General features: G+C 39.5%; 1 protein-coding gene across 1 annotated transcript; it reads left to right on the forward strand.

Annotated features, from left to right (window-relative positions):
• The first annotated feature begins 830 nt into the window (after positions 1-830).
• Positions 831-6,337, forward strand: gpx7 (glutathione peroxidase 7). Its single transcript, XM_028587763.1, has 3 exons — positions 831-1,100; positions 3,460-3,721; positions 5,172-6,337. Exons 1-3 carry the CDS (start codon positions 867-869, stop codon positions 5,333-5,335), a joined length of 660 nt encoding a protein of 219 aa, XP_028443564.1. The 5' UTR covers positions 831-866; the 3' UTR covers positions 5,336-6,337.
• The last annotated feature ends 13,934 nt before the right edge of the window (positions 6,338-20,271 follow it).

A 20,271-nucleotide genomic window follows, 5' to 3' on the forward strand; every position in this document is an offset into this window, starting at 1 on the left:
GTGGCAAACATAATACATTTGTGAAAACTTTTCTTGCAGAGGAACATGCCTGTAATTAATATGCAGATTTTAGGTTTTGTTTTCTATTTTTTGGCATGTGTTCATTTGTTTTCCTCCAGAAAAAAAAGTAGGCCACGGTGTGCATGCCTTAATTTGCTTAATGAGCTGAGATGTGAGAGGTGGACAAGTTTGTGTTCATGTTCCAGCTCTACTGTATTCAATGCGCCTTCAATATAAAAGCCTGAGACTCCTCATGTCCAATGTCCTGCACTGGTTGAGATGAAATGGACTTTTACAACTTTTTACAGGGTTTTTGTTTCAAGTAACAACAACCAAATTGAAAAAAACTAAACAATTTGTGGTGCTTTTTTAGATAACATTCATTGAAATTACAATTTTGCTTTACCATTTCATGATTTTCCACTTAATAGGCCTTTGTCAATTTCTTTTAATTATTTTGTGGTAAAATTTAAAGGAAACATTTTTCTTTCATAATTTTGATTTACTCAAGTTTTCTTTTTCTTTTTATTTCATTTTATAACGAAATTTATAAAAACAGAGAAACTCGTAAAAAAGAATTTTATTTTGTAAGTGACGTCCGGACCAGGAAGTCTCGTCCTTCTGGCTGTAATTCAATGCTGTAACTTGACCGACGGACCGGAGAGCAAATGTTTTTTTCCCCACTATGGACACGCCAAGACCCGCCCTTAAATAGCATTCACACACTACTATTGGCCAGACGTCCATGCTTACACGTACAGGTCCCATCCCCTGACCAATCCCCTAACCCTAACCTTAACCACTCGAGGTGAAATGCCTAACCCCAACCAATCGAGCTGCTTCGTAGGGCGGATCTTGGCGTGGCCATGGTGGGTTTAGTAATTTTGCGGACCGGAGTCAATGAGAGAGGAGATCCCCAGGAGTTTGACAAGTTTCCCCGCTGTTGCGTTGGCAGTTTGACTGTAAAGATGCTTCCCAGAGCGCTCGCCGTGTTAATTACTTTATTCAGCCTCACGGAGAGCAAACAGAAAGACTTATATACTTTTAAAGTAGTGAACAGCAGGGGGAAGTTAGTGTCCCTGGAAAAATACCGGGGTTCGGTAAGTCTGGATCTGAACAGATGAATATTACTGTGGTATAACGTTATATATGCTAGGTGATGTTAGAGTCTTCACTCTAAGTCTCTTTGCATGTCACCCGGTTGCATGAATAAATGTCGCATGGGAATGTTTATTTGTTTCTACTTCTCCCACTTAGCATTTTGTTAGAAGCCTGTAACTAACACAGTAGCCTAGTATACTGCAGCGGATCACGTTGACTGTAGCCTGCTCGGGATGTCCCATCATGTAGCCCCGCTAGCCTACGTGGCAAGAGGCCTGCAGAGCCCCCTGCAGCTGCAGGAGCGTATAGGGTTTTCATTCAAACCAGGTACGGATCAGTAGACCGGATTAATGTGCTGCAGTTTTTGTATTTTCAAACATTTGATATAAAGTTCACTGTTGTTTTAAGAAAAGTTGCCTATGTGTTTGTGAAGGTTCGGTTTGTGTACAGGATCTATTATGCACTAGGGCTGCACGATATGAGGAAAATATCTAATTGCGATTATTTTGACTGATATTGCGATTGCGATATGATTCACGATATTGGAGGGAATGATCGTTTTTGTATCATTATTCTTCATTTTCATTGAAGAAAACAAAGATTTTTTCTTTAGTCTGTAGGATAGGATTTATAGGCCGGGACGTCTCTGCAGCACCACAGTACTTTATTTTAGAATGGTTTGACACATATTTTGCCTTTAACAAATAGTGCGCCCCCACCCCTGCGATTTGGATATTGCAGTAGTTCATATTGCGATTTCGATAAAATTGCGATTAATTGTGCAGCCCTATTATGCCCATAACTCCATGATTTTTTTAAATTCTTTTTAGATGCATCACAATTGAATTTCTTGATGGTGACACTAGATGTCAGCACTAGTCTGTCGTCTAACTCTAAGAACGCATGTGCTTACCTTTCCAGTGATGAGCTGCTCTCCCGTCCTTTGCAGAGACTCTTCCTGATTGACTGTGAGATGAAGCACCAAGCTGTAATAACCTGCACTAACAACTGGTTCTGTGCTGTGTATCTGTACAGGTGCATGCATGTGACCACTTCACTAACACTTAACATGAAAAGGTAAACAACAAAAGCATTGATCTCAGCAGACATGCAGCATCTCATTTGGTAAAGAAGTAGTATTTAGAATCAGAAAAAGGATTTATTGCCAAGTAAGTAACACATACAAGGAATTTGCCTTGGTTGTTGGTGCATAAAGATATTAAACATGAATATGAAATAAACAATAATTACAGAAACAAATATATACATATAACTGTTGTACATACAGGAAAAATAGGCTGTATGGATGAGTGCAGGATGTGCAAAAAGGTTGAGGGATGTGCAAAAGTTCAGCATATATAGAATGTGCATGATTAAACTTTTCATCTGACTCGTGTTAAGTCACTCTTAAAGACTAGTCTCGCATTGCCAGACCTATACTACCGCTACAGCACAGATGCATTCTGGGATAGGGAAAAAAAAAAAAAACCTTTGTTGGGTTGTTTGCTTTTCTTTAAACCAATCACAATCGTCTTGGGCGGCGCTGAACTCCGGACGTAGCGACGGTGGCTCTGCTAAATAGTCTTGGGAAGGAACTAGTTTTGGTGGAACATTTGCACCCAGCAATCCCACCAATCGGTCCCAAAACGTCCCAGTTAGAGAGGAAATGCCATAAACATATTCTTTGTAAATCTTTACAACGATTCCTCGACAGAACCAAGCAGACCTGCCTTATTGCACGATCCATATTGCTTCTTAAGTTGGCATTTTCAGTGTGTAACTCGCTAGGGAAGGGATTTTAAGATCGGCAACACGCAGAGTTTTATCATGAAAATAAGCTTCCTTTGATCCAGGCTACTCTTACATAGATAAAACATGTAGGAGTATATACGTCTTAGTATCTCATGTGGTAAAGAATCATCATATTGAACATGTTAAAAAAACATTATCTTTTTAAGCTCCATCCATCGTGTACGTGTTGTTAAATTAAGATCGACCCTGGTATGAAAATAGAAAATATGGTGCCAACGGGCTCCGTTTGCGGAGAGTCCAAATCAAAACGGGGCCAGAAGGGTTTTCAAATGTCTCCGCTTTAGGGGCTCTGAAACACAAGAGCAGTGTGAATGGTGAATGTAGAAAATGATATTAGTTTTTAAACCAAAACGTAGCAATGTCAGTGTAGCCTGAGATAAACACAAGCTAACAAAACTAACAGATGATGTGCATACAGAGCATGTTCTGTACATCTGCTCTCATTCAGCTACAGTATGTGAACAGCTGTCTACAGTCTCCCATTTGCTGCTGATTACTGTTTTGTGACTGCCGGGGCTGCTACTGTGTGATCCTGTGGTTGTTTAGGTGTCCCTGGTGGTGAATGTAGCCAGTGAATGTGGCTTCACAGAGGAGCACTACAAAGACCTGCAGCAGCTCCAGCGGGACTTTGGGCCGTATCACTTCAACGTGCTGGCCTTTCCCTGCAACCAGTTTGGGCAGCAGGAGCCCGGCAGCGACAAGGAGATCGACAGCTTTGTGCGCAGAGTCTACGGGGTCTCCTTCCCTCTGTTCAGTAAAATCGCTGTCGTCGGAACCGGAGCCAACAACGTCTACAAGTACCTTGTTGGTGAGTGAGATGCAATGGTGTTGGTGTGAGTTTGTTCTTTCAATCACATGAAGATGTTTTCTTTATTAAGCAAAAGAGTCCGAAATTATAATTTATGAATTCCATTACAAATTACAACATTGGATCACATCATTAGGGGAAAATGTTAAAGGAACACGCAGACTTATTGGGACTTTGTCTTATTCACAGTGTCCCGCAGAGTTAGATAAGTCCATACATACGCTTCTCATCTCCGTGCGTGTTGTAACTCTGTCTGACGCCCCCACCGCTAGTCTAGCCTAGCACAGATCCTGGATGTAACCGGCTCCATCTAGCCTACTGCTCCCAATAAGTCACAAAATAACGCCAACATGTTCCTATTTACATGTTGTGATTTGCATAGTCACAGCGTGTACAAATAACAAGGTCACATGAGACACAGCCATCTTCTAACCGTATACATACTGGGAACTATATTCTCAGAAATGGCGTTATTTTGTCACTTATTGGGAGCAGTAGGCTAGATGGAACCGGTTACCTCCAGGATCTGTGCTAAGCTAGGCTAGCGGTGGGTGCATCAGACAACACACACGGAGATGAGAAGGGTATGTATGGACTTATCTAACTCTGGGGGACACGGTGAATAAGCTAAAGTCCCGATAAGTCGGCTTGTTCCTTTAAATATTCAGAAATGCCATTGGTAACAGAAATCGGATGGTGGGAAGGCAGAACACTCAATGCATTTCCACGTGATTCAATAACTAATAGATTGAAAAGCTGTGTTATTGCAAAGTCAGCTGTACAACCTGTAAAATTAGCAACAGCAAGAGGAATCGTAGCAGTAGGAGGAGTGTTAAAAGTACAATAAGAGGAAAAAGAAATAAAGGGAAGAAAGAACAAGGGAGGAAAGCGGAGAAGAAAAACTGATTTCAAGAAGAAGAGACTCAAGAAAGGAGTAAGTGAAAAGAAATGAAGGTAAAAATGTAAGGGAGGATAAATGAAAGTGGGTAGAAATGAAATAAAGGTATAAAGGAAGAGGCCAATTAATGAAGTGAAAAAGTAGGGAAGAAGGGAAGCAACAAGGTAAGCATGAAGACCCACTGACACAAAGAAGATCTCCCTGTGGGACACAACTGGCTCACGTCTCAAGGCATTGTGGGACAGCAAGAGGAGTGGGACTGACCAGTGATGCAGAAAAAAAGGATGGATCAAAGTTTGAAGTTCTAAAATTGTAATTGTTGGCAATTAGGGGCAACATTTGCCTGGAAGCTCTGTGGAGATTTGTAAAAGAAAAAAGTATGTCATTAGAACAAAAACAACAAAAAGAAACAAGTTAGGAAGAAGAGGAAGAAGAGAATTCAGAAGTGTTTCTGGGTGGGATCTTAAATGGAAAACACTGTAATGTACCCCTGAAATAATGTTTTTAAATTGTGAAGGCTTTCACTTCTTTTTCTTCTTTCATACTTTGCAGAGTCTGCTGGAAAGGAGCCTGACTGGAATTTCTGGAAGTATCTCATTGATGTAAACGGCAAAGTGGTGGATGCATGGGGGCCAAAGGTTTCTGTCAAAGAAATCCGACCCAAAATAGCTGAAATGGTGCGGCAGATCATCCTAAAGAAGAAAGAAGAGCTTTAACGTCCTGTTTAAAAGACTCCTTAGTGTTAGGTTTAAATTTAAATTCCCTGGTACATAACCCAATGAAGAGATGAACTGAACACATTTATTTTGCTTAGACAATCAGACTTTGTTAGAATAAACCATTAAATTCACGTCACATAGCGAAAGCAAGTTCCACTTGCTCTCTGAAAGCAGTGATGAAACACCACTAGGTTTTTAAATTCAAAGTCAAATTATATATCAGGTGGATGGCATTTGACGCTGCGGCTTTAAGCCAAAGAGCTCCGGTTTTCTGTCATGTGGGTTATGAGTTTGGTTTTTACGCATTAGGGCCACATGAAGGGAAAAAAAATGAATGAGGAAGATTTTTTTATTTATTTTGCATTGCGAGAATAAAGTCGAAATGTCTAGAATAAAGTCAACGTGACAATAAAGTTGAAATACTTTTTCGAAAAATAAAGTCGAGAATAAAGTCGAAAATACCATTTCGAGAATAAAGTCGACATGTCGAGAAAAAAACTTGATATTTCAAGAATCAAGTCGGACTTTTGAGAATACACCAAACTACTAGCTTTACCTATAGTCTTCTACTAAATGCATTGTAAAGGCCTATATGAACTCGTGAAATTATACTTCAAAATCGGTTATAATAACAAGGAAATTCTTTCTCTTTTAGCGCATTAACACAGTATGGTGATAAGTAATAGGACTTTGAAGACATTGTGCCAAATATTGCGTCTGTTCAGAAGGAGAAACCACACAAACTTGGAAGAGGTGGCCGTATTCCTGCAAACTGAAATAGCTTGTAATGGACAGGTGCATTTATTCTTGTCATTTCGACTTTTTTTTCAAAATGGTATTTCGACATTATTCTTGTCATGTGGACTTTATTCTCGAAATGCAAAATAAATAAAAAATCTTCCTCCTTAATTGTTTCCCCTTGATGTGGCCCTAATGTTCCGTCGTAGGTTTTTTATTCATTGTGATTTGTGGAATAAACTTTTACTGTGATGAGAGTGATATCTTGCTATACTGTGTTTGTTACACGGTTTTAATTAGTAGACATTTTCAGAACACTTTTTTCGTGTACTTTTACTTAAGGCACACAGACCTTTGTGATTTCACTACATCTATTTACTATATAAAATGGTTTTTAACGCACTATAATGTAGTTATAAGCATATTTAAGTTTTTTTTAAAGTTTAGGTGTAGTTGTCAACAACCTGTGAAACATCCAAAACTTGATGATGTTAAATAACCAGAGAATGAATATATACACTCACCTAAAGGATTATTAGGAACACCCTGCTAACACCGTGTTTGACCCCCTTTCCCCTTCAGAACTGCCTTAATTCTTTGTGGCATTGATTCAACTGCTGGAAGCATTCTTTAGAAATGTTGGCCCATATTGATAGGAGAGCATCTTGCAGTTGATGGAGATTTATGGGTTCCACCACATCCCAACAATGTTCTATTGGGTTGAAATCTGGTGACTGTGGTGGCCATTTTAGGACAGTGAACTCATTGTCATGTTCAAGAAACCAATTTGAAAGGATTCAAGCTTTGTGACATGGTGCATTATCCTGCTGGAGGTAGCCATCAGAGGATGGGTACATGGTGGTCATAAAGGGATGGACATGGTCAGAAACAATGCTCAGGTAGGCTGTGGCATTTAAATGATGCCCAATTGGTACTAAGGGGCCTAAAGTGTGCCAAGAAAACATCTCCCACACCATTACACCCCCACCACCACCAGCCTGCCCAGTGGTAACAAGGCATGACTGATCCAGGTTCTCATTCTGTTTACGCCAAATTCTGAGTCTACCATCTGAATGTCTCAACAGAAATTGAGACTCATCAGACCAGACAACATTTTTACAGTCTTCCACTGTCCAATTTTGGTGAGCTTGTGCAAATTGTAGCCTCATGTTCCTATTTTTAGTGGAGATGAGTGGGACCCGGTGGGGTCTTCGGCTGGTGTAGCCCATCCGCCTCAAGGTTGTGCGTGTTGTGGCTTCACAAATGCTTTGCTGCATACCTCGGTTGTAATGAGTGGTTATTTGAGTCAACGTTGATCTTCTATCAGCTGGAATCAGTTGGCCCATTCTTCTCTGACCTCTAGACCTCTCAGGACTGCAGCATCCTGGAGGTTTTTCCTTTTTCAGACCATTCTTTGTAAACCCTAGAAATGGTTGTGTGTGAATATCCCAGTAACTGAGCAGATTGGGAAATACTCAGACCAGCCCGTCTGGCACCAACAACCATGCCACGCTCAAAGTTGCTTAGATGACCTTTCTTTCCCATTCTGACATTCAGTTTGGAGTTGAGCAGATTGTCTAGACCTGGACCACACCCCTAAATGCATTGAAGCAGCTGCAATGGGATTGGTTGATTAGATAATTGCATTAATGAGAAATCTCACAGGTGTTCCTAATAATCTTTAAGGTGAGTGTATATTATAACAATAAAACAGTAATACTAATAACGTTCACAATGTCTTCATAGGAGAAGTTTTAATTGTTGATTTTATACATATATCAATAAATACTTAAAATATCCTTATATCCACTTTTAACTACATTTTAATGTGTTAAAACTATTATAATTATTAAAGTCAATGACACTTAAACAGTAAATTTGTAAGTCTTTTTTTTTTTTTTTAAACATCTCGTGCCATAACTACCTATTTTTTAGATATCTTGACTCACAGCTCTCAAATTGCCTGTAAAGTTGAAAATTTAAAAAACATTACTGATACAGATATGCCTTCATATTAGTGTGTGCTCCAGTAAATATATGTTAACCCTTTAGATTTGCTCCAGGGCTGTTAGAACATTGCCACAACTGCATTATTTATTATTAGCACAATAATGGTCCTCTAAAAACAAAAACACGATTCAACAAGTAAAGCCAGTATGCCGGGTATAACCACTGACTGTAAAAAATAATGAGATAAGGCCTTCCAGTCTGAAAAGCAGAAGTGGAAATGCTGGAGTGCCTTAAAGCTGCATTCTCTGTAACTTCCAGCAGGTGGTGACTCCATCATCTCTCTCTCTCATCTCTGTTTCTACCGAAGTCTATGAGAAAATGAGCCTACTTCTCACTTTTGGCATTTTTGGCACACTGCTATCCTCAGCCTACTGCAAAACACAAATGTCATTTTGCATATTTTGCATTATTTCCTGCTCTCAGTGAAGATTGATAAAAGTTTGAAAACCGGTTTGTTGTTTTAAGACATACGTTAGTAAGCCCGAGACGTAAGTAAAACAGGACAAGAATTTCCTTGATGCAATAACCCATTATTAAATTGTGATTGTCCTGACAGGGAGAACAAATGTGTCATGCAGCATAAAAGAATGACTTCTTACTTTATTATCCAACCCAGTCTCACGGCAGTTAATGAACTATTCATGTAATTTATGGTTTCAATAAATAACTGAAATGTTCTAGTCTGTCTTCATGTTCTTGTCTAGTGTTCTTGTAAGTATTTGGACTTTGAAGAGATTGTGCCAAAACCTGCATCTGTTCAGTACACTGTTGTACACAGTGTACATTAAAATAGAATGAAATGAACTGGTTTTTGGGTTTTGTCTGTGCTTTCATCTTAAACTTTGACCCTCTCAGTGTTTGTTTTCACTTCATCAAAGTTAATTGGAACATTTTGGTTGCCTAAAAATGTCTTGTTCAGCGTTCTGCCAACCAAGCTAACTTAAGGTAACTTAAGTGGTTAGAAAGTGGTTAGAGCTGCAGTTGTTGTCGGGTGACAGTGGTTAGGGCAGCAGTTGTTGGGCCAGCAGTAGTTGTCTGGGCGGCAGTTGTTACCAGGGTGGCAGTTATCAAGGCGGCAGTTGTTATTGGGTCAGAAGTTATTGTTGGAGTGGCAATTATTGTCGTTGGGGGAACAGCAGTTGTCAGGGCAGCAGTTGTGGTCGGGGCGGGTTGTTGTCGGGGTGCCAGTTGTCGGGGTGCCAGTTGTCGGGGTGCCAGTTGTCGGGGGAGCAGTTGTTGTCGAGGCAACAGTTATTGTCTGGGCGACAGTTGTTGGAGTGATCTGTTGTTGGGGCAGCAGTTGTCTGGGCGACAGTTGTTAGGACAGCAGTTGTTGTCAGGGCTGCAGTTGTTGTCGGGGGAGTAATTGTTGCCTAATTAGAAGGACAATCAGATTGCTGCCGAGGTTTTGTTCCCAGAGTGAGATGTATATAGCTTTGTATGGGTACATGTGTACATAGACTATGTGTTTTGTCATTTTTGGCACACTGCTATCCTCAGCCTACTGCAAAACACAGGATAAGAATTTCCTTGATGCAATAACCCATTATTAAATTGTGATTGTCCTGACAGGGAGAACAAATGTGTCATGCAGCATAAAATAATGACTTCTTACTTTACTATCCAACCCAGTCTCACGGCAGTTAGTGAAATATTCATGTAATTTATGGTTTCAATAAATAACTGAAATGTTCTAGTCTGTCTTCATGTTCTTGTCTGTGTGGATTGTCTGCATTTTTCCATGCTGCCTAGCCTGTCTCATAAACATCAACTTCAGTATTGACATTCTACATTCAAGTTATGTGCGCCCTTACCCTTCAGGAAGCTTCATAGGTACTTAGTCGCAGTTGTTTCTGTATTCTAACAGAGGGTAAACATAAGGAGTCCGAGCAGCAGATGGATCATACTCAGTGTGATACAGGAGGCTCTACTGGCATGTAATTTAATCTACTGATGCATGACGGGCCGGTTAGGGGTGTGATGAACAGTGGCACATAATAGTCACAATAAAGATAATGATAATGAAGACTTCGAAGGTCATCGTGGAAGTTCATGTCATGTCGGATACGGCGGACGCAGCAGGATGCAGCCGGGAATTGCAGAGAATCGCAGAGCATAGCTCTGCGAAGAAGAAACATAAGGACTCCGTGGAGTAAACTCCCCAGAGCTAGGTTAGTAACAAGCATTAATTAATGTTTGTCATATCACTGAAATGAAGCAACTGGATTTGAGGGATTTTTAAACCTTGACAGGTCATAAGCTGTAAAACCAACATTAGGTATTGTGTGAATTTTAGTTAGAAATCATAATCACGTTTTGTTTGAATAATAGTTAGAGCTCACAATCAAGTATTGTTTGAGTTCCATCACTGTGATATTAGTTAGACATTATTTTATAACCACACCAGACACCTATTTTCTTTAACAATCAGTATAAGCTTTACAGCACTCAGCATATGTGAACTGCATTATAACCATGTGTGCCTAGAAAAACATCTGTTAATTAGCCTTGAAGGCATCATGTATCTGTGTGTGTTTCATGTGTATCCTGAGTAAGATTCCACAGATGTGTCATTGCTGTTTTCCGCTTGCTTAAAAGTTTGTAAGCACCAAAAACAGCTCATTGCAATATTAATTAAATGTAATGTCTTATAAAAGATTGTTGTGTATGATACAGCCTCTCTCACCCTGACTTCCAACAAAAACGGGAGAGGGATGTTTGCTATGTAGTGTTCAAATCTGTTGCTAAGCTTCCCTTTTAGTGATAGTCATCACTTGCTGATCACTGGGACTTAAAAGCACCATCATGTACGCTGCAGTTACAAACCTCTCTAACAGACACTAGCTAAGGAAAGTGACTTCATAGTCGCAAAGGAGAGAATGTTGCACAACCTGGACTCCAACCTGCTGCTGACCTTCTACCACTCGTCCATTGAGAGCCTGCTGACGTATCACAGTATGGTACAGCAGCTGCACCGTGGCAGACAGAGACAGGCTACAGAGAGTAGTAAAGGCAGCACAGAGACCATTGGGTGCCCTCTCCCCTTCCTGATGGACATTTACACCTCCCACTGCCTCAGCAGAGCAGAAAACATCACCAAGGACAGCTCCCACCCTGCCTCTGATCTGTTTGATCTGTTGCCCTCAGGGAGGCGCTACAGGTGCATCAGAACAAGGACTAAAAGATTCAAGAACAGTTTTTTTTTTCAAAAGCCATAACCACTCTGAACTCACACATGCACGCACTGACTTCACAGACTTTACAGTATAACCCCCCCCCCCCAACACCCCCGACTTTCTTCTACACACTACAGTGCAATATTTAATACTATTGATAATATTGATAATTACTATGCAATTCCATGACTTTGCAATACCTGTATACTGTGCAATATCATTACTCTCATTGTCCAATATCTATTACTCATTGAATATGATCACTATTATTGGACAATATTCAAATAATGTGCAATAACCCACACTGCATATCACACGGTATGTAAAACCACTTTTAATCATATGCAGTATCTCACAAAAGTGAGTACACCCCTCACATTTTAGTAAATATGTAATTATATCCTTTAATGGGACAACACTGAAGAAATGACACTTTGCTGCAATGTAAAGTATTAAGTGTACAGCTTGTATAACAGTGTAAATGTGCTGTCCCCTCAAAATAACTCAACACACAGCCATTAATGTCTAAACCGCTGGCAACAAAAGTCAGTACACCCCTATGTTAAATTCCCATAGAGGCAGACAGAGTTTTATTTTTAAAGGCCAGTTATTTCATGGATCCAGGTTACTATGCATGTCAGGGTTTTGGTATTTTGTTCCGTGTTCTGTCTTATTGTGGTAGCCTTGTTTTTCGGTTTTGCTCTGTTACCTGTTTTTATTTTGAAAGTCTGGTTTTCTGTCTTGTCTGGTTTTACATCCTGTCTTTTGGTTTTCCCGCCTTTGTGATTGTCTGATTTGTTTCATCTGTTGTGCCACCTGTTCCTCGTTAGTCCTGGTTACCTGGTGTAATTAGTCTTTGTGTTTCCCTTGTCTCTTGTCACATTGTCTTGTCCTTTTTGCTGTGTGTGCGGTTCCTTTGGTCCCTGTTGTGGATTTCCTTGTTTTCTGGATTATTGCTCCAAGGAAGTTTTGCCTGTCATTAATAAAAGCTCTTTTAACTGCATTTGGGTCCGAACCTTGCCTACCTTCGCATCAGCATGACAATGCATCCTGATAAAGTTCCCTCGGCCTTTGAAATTAACATAGCCACCCCCACATCATCACATACCCTTCACCATACCTAGAGATTGGCATGGGGTACTTTCCATAAAATCATCTCTCAATGCAAATCAAACCAGCTTTTAGGCTAACCGACATAAAACCACCTTTCTTTATTATCCAACCCAGTCTCACAGCAGTTCATGAAACAGTCATGTAATTTAATCTATTGATTCATACACACACACGTTTATCCCATTTTTTTCCCCATGCATTGTTATTTAAAAACACAATGTTCTAGTTTTGCGGTTGATGAAGAATTTGGGGTAACATTATATTCAGAAGATGATCCTAATGTCAATCACAGTGGTTATAGCTTGTAGCCATTCTTAACTGTGTAGCCTTTACTGAGAATAATTTAAGCAATAGGTTTTAGGAAGCATTTTTAAGACAATCAGATTGTTGCAGAGGTTTTGTTCACAGAGGGAGATGTATATAGCTGTGTATGGGTGCAAATAGACCATGTGTTTTGTCATTTTTGGCACACTGCTATCCTCACTCTACCGCACAAGTCATTTTGCATATTTTGCTGAAATACAGAGCTGTGTACAGTGGTGCGATGCCAACCATCTCATTCAACCATTTCAAAAATGGAGGAAATGGTCGGGACATGGGTCAGCAGATATCAGTGGTCATAAATGATGAATCAATCCATCAGGTTCAACAACCAGGACAACACCTTTAGCTGGAAGGCTGTGTTGAAAGTGTGTGTGTAGCAGCTCTGCTGCTGCAGACCTCTGTTCACAGATACACACAAACACTTGGAGAGGAATATTTTCCACAGCTCTTTATTTAATGACATATCAGCAGTGAATTGTTCCACAGTTCATCTGGAGCTCCCTCGCTCCCACCTGGCCCAAGGCTCTCGGTCGCGAGGGTAAGAATTCACACTGTCCAGCTTATCACACAGTGGCCATGTCTTTTCTCTCACAGTCAGCCATTTATATAATAAAAAGAAAAAAAGTTCTCTTTCTCTGGCTCGCTGCTTTTAAAAGGGAGAGCATGATTAGACAACTCGCTACAGCTGTGACAATCAGTCCCTGCCTGCCTGCTCACCTGAGCCACCACCTCCTCCCACACTCTCTCTCCCCACACCTCCACAGTGTGTTATCGTTTACAGCAGAGATTATACTTACACTCAGGGTGAGTCAAAGGGTTTATGTTATACCAGGCTGAACTAGAGAGCATAATCATATTGTGAGGCCAAAAATGATGGCAATATCTCAAAATATTTTATGTAAAGCTTGTTCGTCAGGTGACTGCTATGAAGGAATGGAAACCAGTCTCTCCAGGCAAGCACAGAGTATTGTCTGATCTAGCTTTATTCCCCATGCCAAGTATTAGCTCTTACCGTCTGACAGAAAATACAAACGAGTACCCCAATGTAAACTCAAATTTTTTTAAAACCAGGTCTAATTTGGACCTACCTCGATTAAAACTTTAAATCATGTTGATTGAGGTTCCTGGGGTTGTGCAATAGCTTCACGATATGATGTAAAGGGTTAGGTTGCTCTTATCACTGTTTGTGAAAGATGTGCAATATATGTAAATTATGGCTGTGATGTAGGTCAGCATGGCTACATATTGCTTTGATCATGTTCTTTTTTATTGTAAGTATATGTCAGCTGTATGATAAGACAATATATCAGGTGTTATGTGTGAAGCATTTGAGCTCAAGGCAAAAATCCCAATGCGGAAAATAAAGGCTACGCCTGCAAAGTGGTCTCCATGAAATGTAAAAATGAAAACGTTGTCGTAGGATAAATGTAATAAAACAAAAAATGTAGTGTGATGTTAAATTAAACAAAGTTCCACACATAATTATGCCCATGTTTCTTACCCCTTTTGTGTCTATAAACATGTATAAATCTCAAAACTAGAACATTGTGTTTTTAAATAATGATGTATGGAAAACAATGAAACATGCGCCTCTTTATAAATATTTAATTTTTTAGCAGTACAAATCAACATGCACCAAATGCAAATCTGTCAAAAGGCCATTAGGCTTCTAAACACTGGGCTTTGAGGTTGTTATATTGCACATTTCTGCCACAAGGTAATTCATGAATGCGTTACTGTTTTAAAAATATCAATAAACAACAAAGCCATCCAGCTTCACTGGTAATAAGACCAAAATAACAACATTAAAATAAATAAATATGAACCTTGATCTTGTGAATAAATGTTTATTAAAACAGCGATATAGAGCTAAAAACGTCATACTAAATTTGCAATTAGCCATCAAATTTTGTTAAACAGCCCATAGATCAGATGACCTCAGATCAGTTAGTGGCCTATGTATATTTTGGGGCATTACAAATATAGAAGGTAGAGCCAAATAAGGAGGAGTTGAGAAGTTGACGTCAACTTTTAGCTTTGTTCAGATTCGCCCGTTTTCAGAGGTTGTGAGATTTGCAGAGGCAAGAGGTGTCAATGGGATTTTGAGGTTCTATGTATGTCCTATTTACCCACCAAACTGTCGTTTTTCAACTATGACAAGGTTAAATTGGTTTTGCATTCTATCACCCTAAAGAAAGTGCTGATTGTCATGAAAAACTGGGAAAATCGTGTCCGTGTACACAAATCAATAGATTTAATTACATGACTATTTCAGGAACTGCTGTGAGACTGGGTTGCCACGCAATAATCTAGTACTAATGTTAATCACAGAATCACCTTTCCACTTAAACACTATATCTTGAGATTAAAAAACAGAATTTTCGCCACTATTTTTGATAAAAGTGGGCCTCAACATTATCAGCCCAGATTCAAGGAGAAGGAATGCCAAAACAGACCCTCCACAAACATATGGTGTGTCAGTAGGAAAAATATCAATCAAGGAAGCAACCTGTGTTTCACTACTGAACTGCAATGACAGGAGCACCTGAAGGAACACGGGGATAACAAGCAAATTTCAGACAGAAAGTCGATGAATGGACCGGGAATCCAATTAATCGCAAAATCTGTTGTAAAATGATAAAACCCATTTAGTTTTTCACAGGGAATATGTTAGTAGCTACATTTATGATCAGGATAACTTAGGTATTAATTTCTTTGGACCATTGCATATAATGTTAATGTTGCTCTTTTTTTTTTTAGACATCTGCATTGGGGATAACAGCTGCCATCATTTTATTACATGATACATAAACAAGCTTCAATAGAGTCAATTATAAGTCTTGTTTGGAGCTGAACTTACTACTCCTGTTTAGAGCTAAAATAAAATGTGGCTGTGGAGAATATCTTGTCAAAAGACACTTCACATCACATATGGCCATCATCAAATCCTCTACCAACATAGTTCCACATTACAGAGGATTTCTGAGGCAAGGATGATCTCTCTCCCAATTCAGTGATCCGAAAAATGCTAAAGATTATGGGGATCCACACATCCGGCAGAAAACACAGGGTCAGGTTCAACATGTCTTATATACAAATTGTACACTCATCATTAGAGGAAACCATTTGTAAAGTATACCCAAAAGTCCTAGATAGATTTAGTTCCACAGATCAACAGATATAGCCATAATTTTACTACATGATACATAAACAACCTTCAATAGAGTCAATTATAAGTCTTGTTTGGAGCTGAACTTACTACTCATATTTAGAACTAAAATAAAATGTGGCTGTGGAGAATATCTTGTCAAAAGACACTTTATACATCACATATGGCCATCATCAAATCCTCTACCAACATAGTTCCACATTACAGAGGATTTCTGAGGCAAGGATGATCTCTCTCCCATCTCAGTGATCCGATATATCAAATGGTTAAAGGGAAACTTCACCGATTAGCATTAAGCTTTGTATCAGTAGAACCCCGGTAGTATTTTTGAATGACCATGCTTCCCTCCCTCATGTCCCCCTGAGAGGGGAGATCTCTGTATTGAGGGTCAGATGACGCAAAATGACGATTTTTGCGTCATCTGAGGCTTTTTTGCCCAGAGGCAAAAGACTACAGCCTGTATTCATTGTGTATTAGGAGCCACTTCCACATAGCCCAAAGGGGGTTGGACTGTCGGCTTTTTCCGGAGATTGCCAAGGAAAAAACAAGTGTCAGCCATCTTGAATCCTCGCTTAGCTTCTCAGCAGGAGCAGAAACTGTTCATCCCGACGGAAATTTTGGGACGCAAGCTTTTATTTTGAAAAGTAGACGGGACGGCATGATATGGGACGCTCCAGGCTGCAGCCATACAGTCTTGGACATTTTAGAACAACAATTATGTGCATTCAAACTACCACACACGTGTACCACCGGGATACATTGGAACACTTTATTACGGACGCAATACTCGACACACTACGCAAGCTTTGCCTGCACGGAGACTAGCGGTGGTGCTCGATTCCTGTGGCCGGTAAAGTGACCTCATCAGTGGGGAGCGTTGAACGAGTGTGCCGGTGGAAAGCTAACGCTAGCTGGCCATCTGTTCACCAATCGTGCTTGCAAGTGTCCAAACTGGACTACATCCAACTTCAACGAAACTCCCAACGCGAGTTCAGAGACTGCTGTGCTGTGTTTTTGTTGTTGTGGAAATATTGCTGTGGACAATCCAGCCTGCTGCTCTGTCACCGGGTAAGACTACTAGTGGAGGTGGGCTGTGTTACCCCGGACTGCCTGTTGCAGAAATGGGGTGATTTGTATCCAACTAACTGCTAACTGCTGGTGGAGTTTGTGACTGTAAAATGCCGACAATTCTAGCTACATCCCACGCAAATGTACGGCTGTGTTTATACTCGATGTTTATACCACAGCCCACCAAGAGCTAATGCTAGTAGCTATGAGTTAGCCTTCTTTTATTAAATTGCTTGGTTGAATTCTAATGTAGAATGCGGTCTGTTATTTCTTGACAACAGACTGCTGCTAAGGATAACACACCGTTGCCATGCATAGCAGAGCGTTGCCATGGACACAGTTCTGTTCACTCTGGAGCTATCAATCAATCCGCTGAAAGAAGTCTGGATAATGTATCAGCTGTTGCCAAAAAAAAGCATGTTTTAAATGTGTAACGCCACTTGAGCCACGGTGAAACGTTTTTTCGTGTATATGGTTGAAATGACAATAAAACACTTGTAGAGTTGATCATCTCCCTGTCTGTCTGTAAAGGGCAGGCGTGGCTTGGGAGTGGCCTCATACAGCAGCAAAGCAAGTGCATTCTGGGATTTGGTGTCTTTCATCCATATGAGCCAAAAACACATTTTCTGTCTTATCTTGGCCTAGAAGGCACAAATTTCAATTTTTTTTTCACATTTCTACTACATAAGTGACCCAATTTAAAGATATATTCAGCTTTCCAGCGGTGAAATTTCCCTTTAATGTTTAGGAAGTTTCATTTCATGTGACTGCAGTATGGAAATCAACAGGATCAATGGGAGGCCTGATAACCACACTGCCTCGTTAATCCAGTCCACACTGGCTCTATTATGTCAACGTCAAAAGTAAGAATTAATGCAAAACTATGAGGAACTTAGAATGAGCCAATGTGGTGACCAGGAACTCACTTGATATTAAGAGCTCACACGAGCGTTTTGTCTAGAGATTTTTTCATGAATTTAATAAAATTTCTTGACAGCACATTTGATTGCTTCACCAAAATGTTACAATCACGGAGATGATGAATGTCTGGATGCTTTAGATGTATAAATTTAGCCACTGAAATAATGCTCCTAATGCACACGTTTATTTTGTATTATTCTATGTATTTTTAGTTTTTAGTTTCATAGCATCATGCCTTTCAGTTTTATAGTCTGTTGTCACTGGTTTTGCCTTTTGGAAGATGTTTTGTTCAGTGTTGGTTCAATCTAATACAGACGTTTCCTTATTTTTCTAAATAGTAATCCAAAATTGCCATTTGGCCAAAAGCTCTCAGTCCCCAGCAAGAGGATTTTAACTTTGACACTAGAAAATGAAAAGAAAAATATCCTTTTTTTTTCCGCTGTACCAATCTGGATTCGACCAAACTCTAACCGAACCGTGACTCCTAAACCAGAGCATCAGGTTATAACACATGGGCATCAGGTTATATGCAAATACCATAAAAAGGTAAATTCAAGAAGATTTGTGAAAATGCCCTTAGACATTATAAACCCAGAGCCCAAACCAGGAAGTAAGTATAACAGAGAAATGTGCATCAATAATGACATTTATAAGCTGTTAGCAAAACAACATACATAATTTGCACCAATTTTGAGTTTCATGTACCTATAAAACTTTACAAATAATAATTATGAGGGGTGAAACCTGTTTAACTGATCAATGCAAATGATGTGATGCTGTACCGCCCTATACTTTGAAAGTCAAAGTACTGTATGTGCAGTTAGCAGTTCCTATTTGCATACAGTATTTCTTTGTTTAACCCTTGTGTTGTCTGATTTTACTGGGGTTTTTTTGGCCCTTTTTTCAACTTTTTTTTCAACTTTTTGTCGCATTTTTTTACGTTTTCAGCGCTGTTATTCACTACCACCAGTATACACCACTAACACTAACCCACTTTCTGTATTGACAAATCATAAGTTATTTTGTTTAAAAGTTAAGGTCAGAGGAACATCTGTTGATGGAGAATTGCAGATTGTCTCAGTTCAGTCAGAATAATGCTGATGAAATTATAAAAAAAACACTCAGAATTCAATAAAAGTACTGAACTGATCCTTAATTTTATGGAACCATCTGTTTTATTTTGGGCAATTTGGTAGAAAGAAACCCAAATGTCAAATGTTTATGATATATAAACTTTGAAAACAGGTCAAATTTGACCCGAGGACAACAGGAGGATTAAGAAAGTGTAAGAGTTCCTCTATTTTTAGACATCTGCATTGGGGATAATAGCTGCCATCATTTTACTACATGATACATAAACAACCTTCAATGGAGTCAATTATTAAGTCTTGTTTGGAGCTGAACTTACTACTCCTGTTTAGACACTTTATACATCACATATGGCCATCATCAAATCCTCTACCAACATAGTTCCACATTACAGAGGATTTCTGAGGCAAGGATAATCTCTCTCCCATTTCAGTGATCCGAAAAATGCTAAAGATTATGGGGATCCACACATCGGGCAGAAAACACAGGGTCAGGTTCAACATGTCTTATATACAAATTGTACACTCATCATTAGAGGAAACCATTTCTAAAGCAGACCCAAAAGTCCTAGATAGATTTGGTTCCACAGATCAACAGATAGGTTTATGTTCAGGAAGTTTCATTTCATTCACAGGATCAATGGGAGGTCTGATAACCACACTGCCTCGTTAATGCAGTCCACACTGGCTCTATTATATCAACGTCAAAAGTAAGAATTAATGCAAAACTATGAGGAACTTGGAATGAGCCAATGTGGTGACCAGGAACTCACTTGATATTAAGAGCTCACACGAGCGTCTTGTCTAGAGATTTTTCATGAATTTAATAACATTTCTTGACAGCACATTTGATTACTTCACCAAAATGTTACAATCACGGAGATGATAAATGTCTGGATGCTTTAAATATATAAATGTAGCCACTGAAATAATGCTCCTAATGCACACGTTTTCTGTGTAACCACAGAGGCCAAACTATTTTAACTCTGAGGACGAAAGAAAATGTAATTTTAGACATGTATTTAATATTTTAATCGTATATAACCGAAGAGTTTGGTAAACTCATTTCAAGCACCAAAATAATTGGTACAATACATCATAAGTTAAAGTTTTAGTTCGGAACTTTTTGATATTAATGAACGTCCGTCACATTCAAGCCATTGCCAAATGAGTTGCTGCAGCGCTAATTAAGACTATCAGCTAAACACAACTCTCTCTGGATTTCTCAGTTGTCGTTCAGTGACTTTGGGCGTCACTATACGGAAAGCTGAGTTTGTCCTGACCATTTCGATGTAAAACACATGGGCATCAGGTTAAATGCAAATA

This window comes from Perca flavescens, chromosome 9 (genome assembly GCF_004354835.1).
Source record: "Perca flavescens isolate YP-PL-M2 chromosome 9, PFLA_1.0, whole genome shotgun sequence".
In the NCBI taxonomy this organism is placed as follows: domain Eukaryota; kingdom Metazoa; phylum Chordata; class Actinopteri; order Perciformes; family Percidae; genus Perca; species Perca flavescens.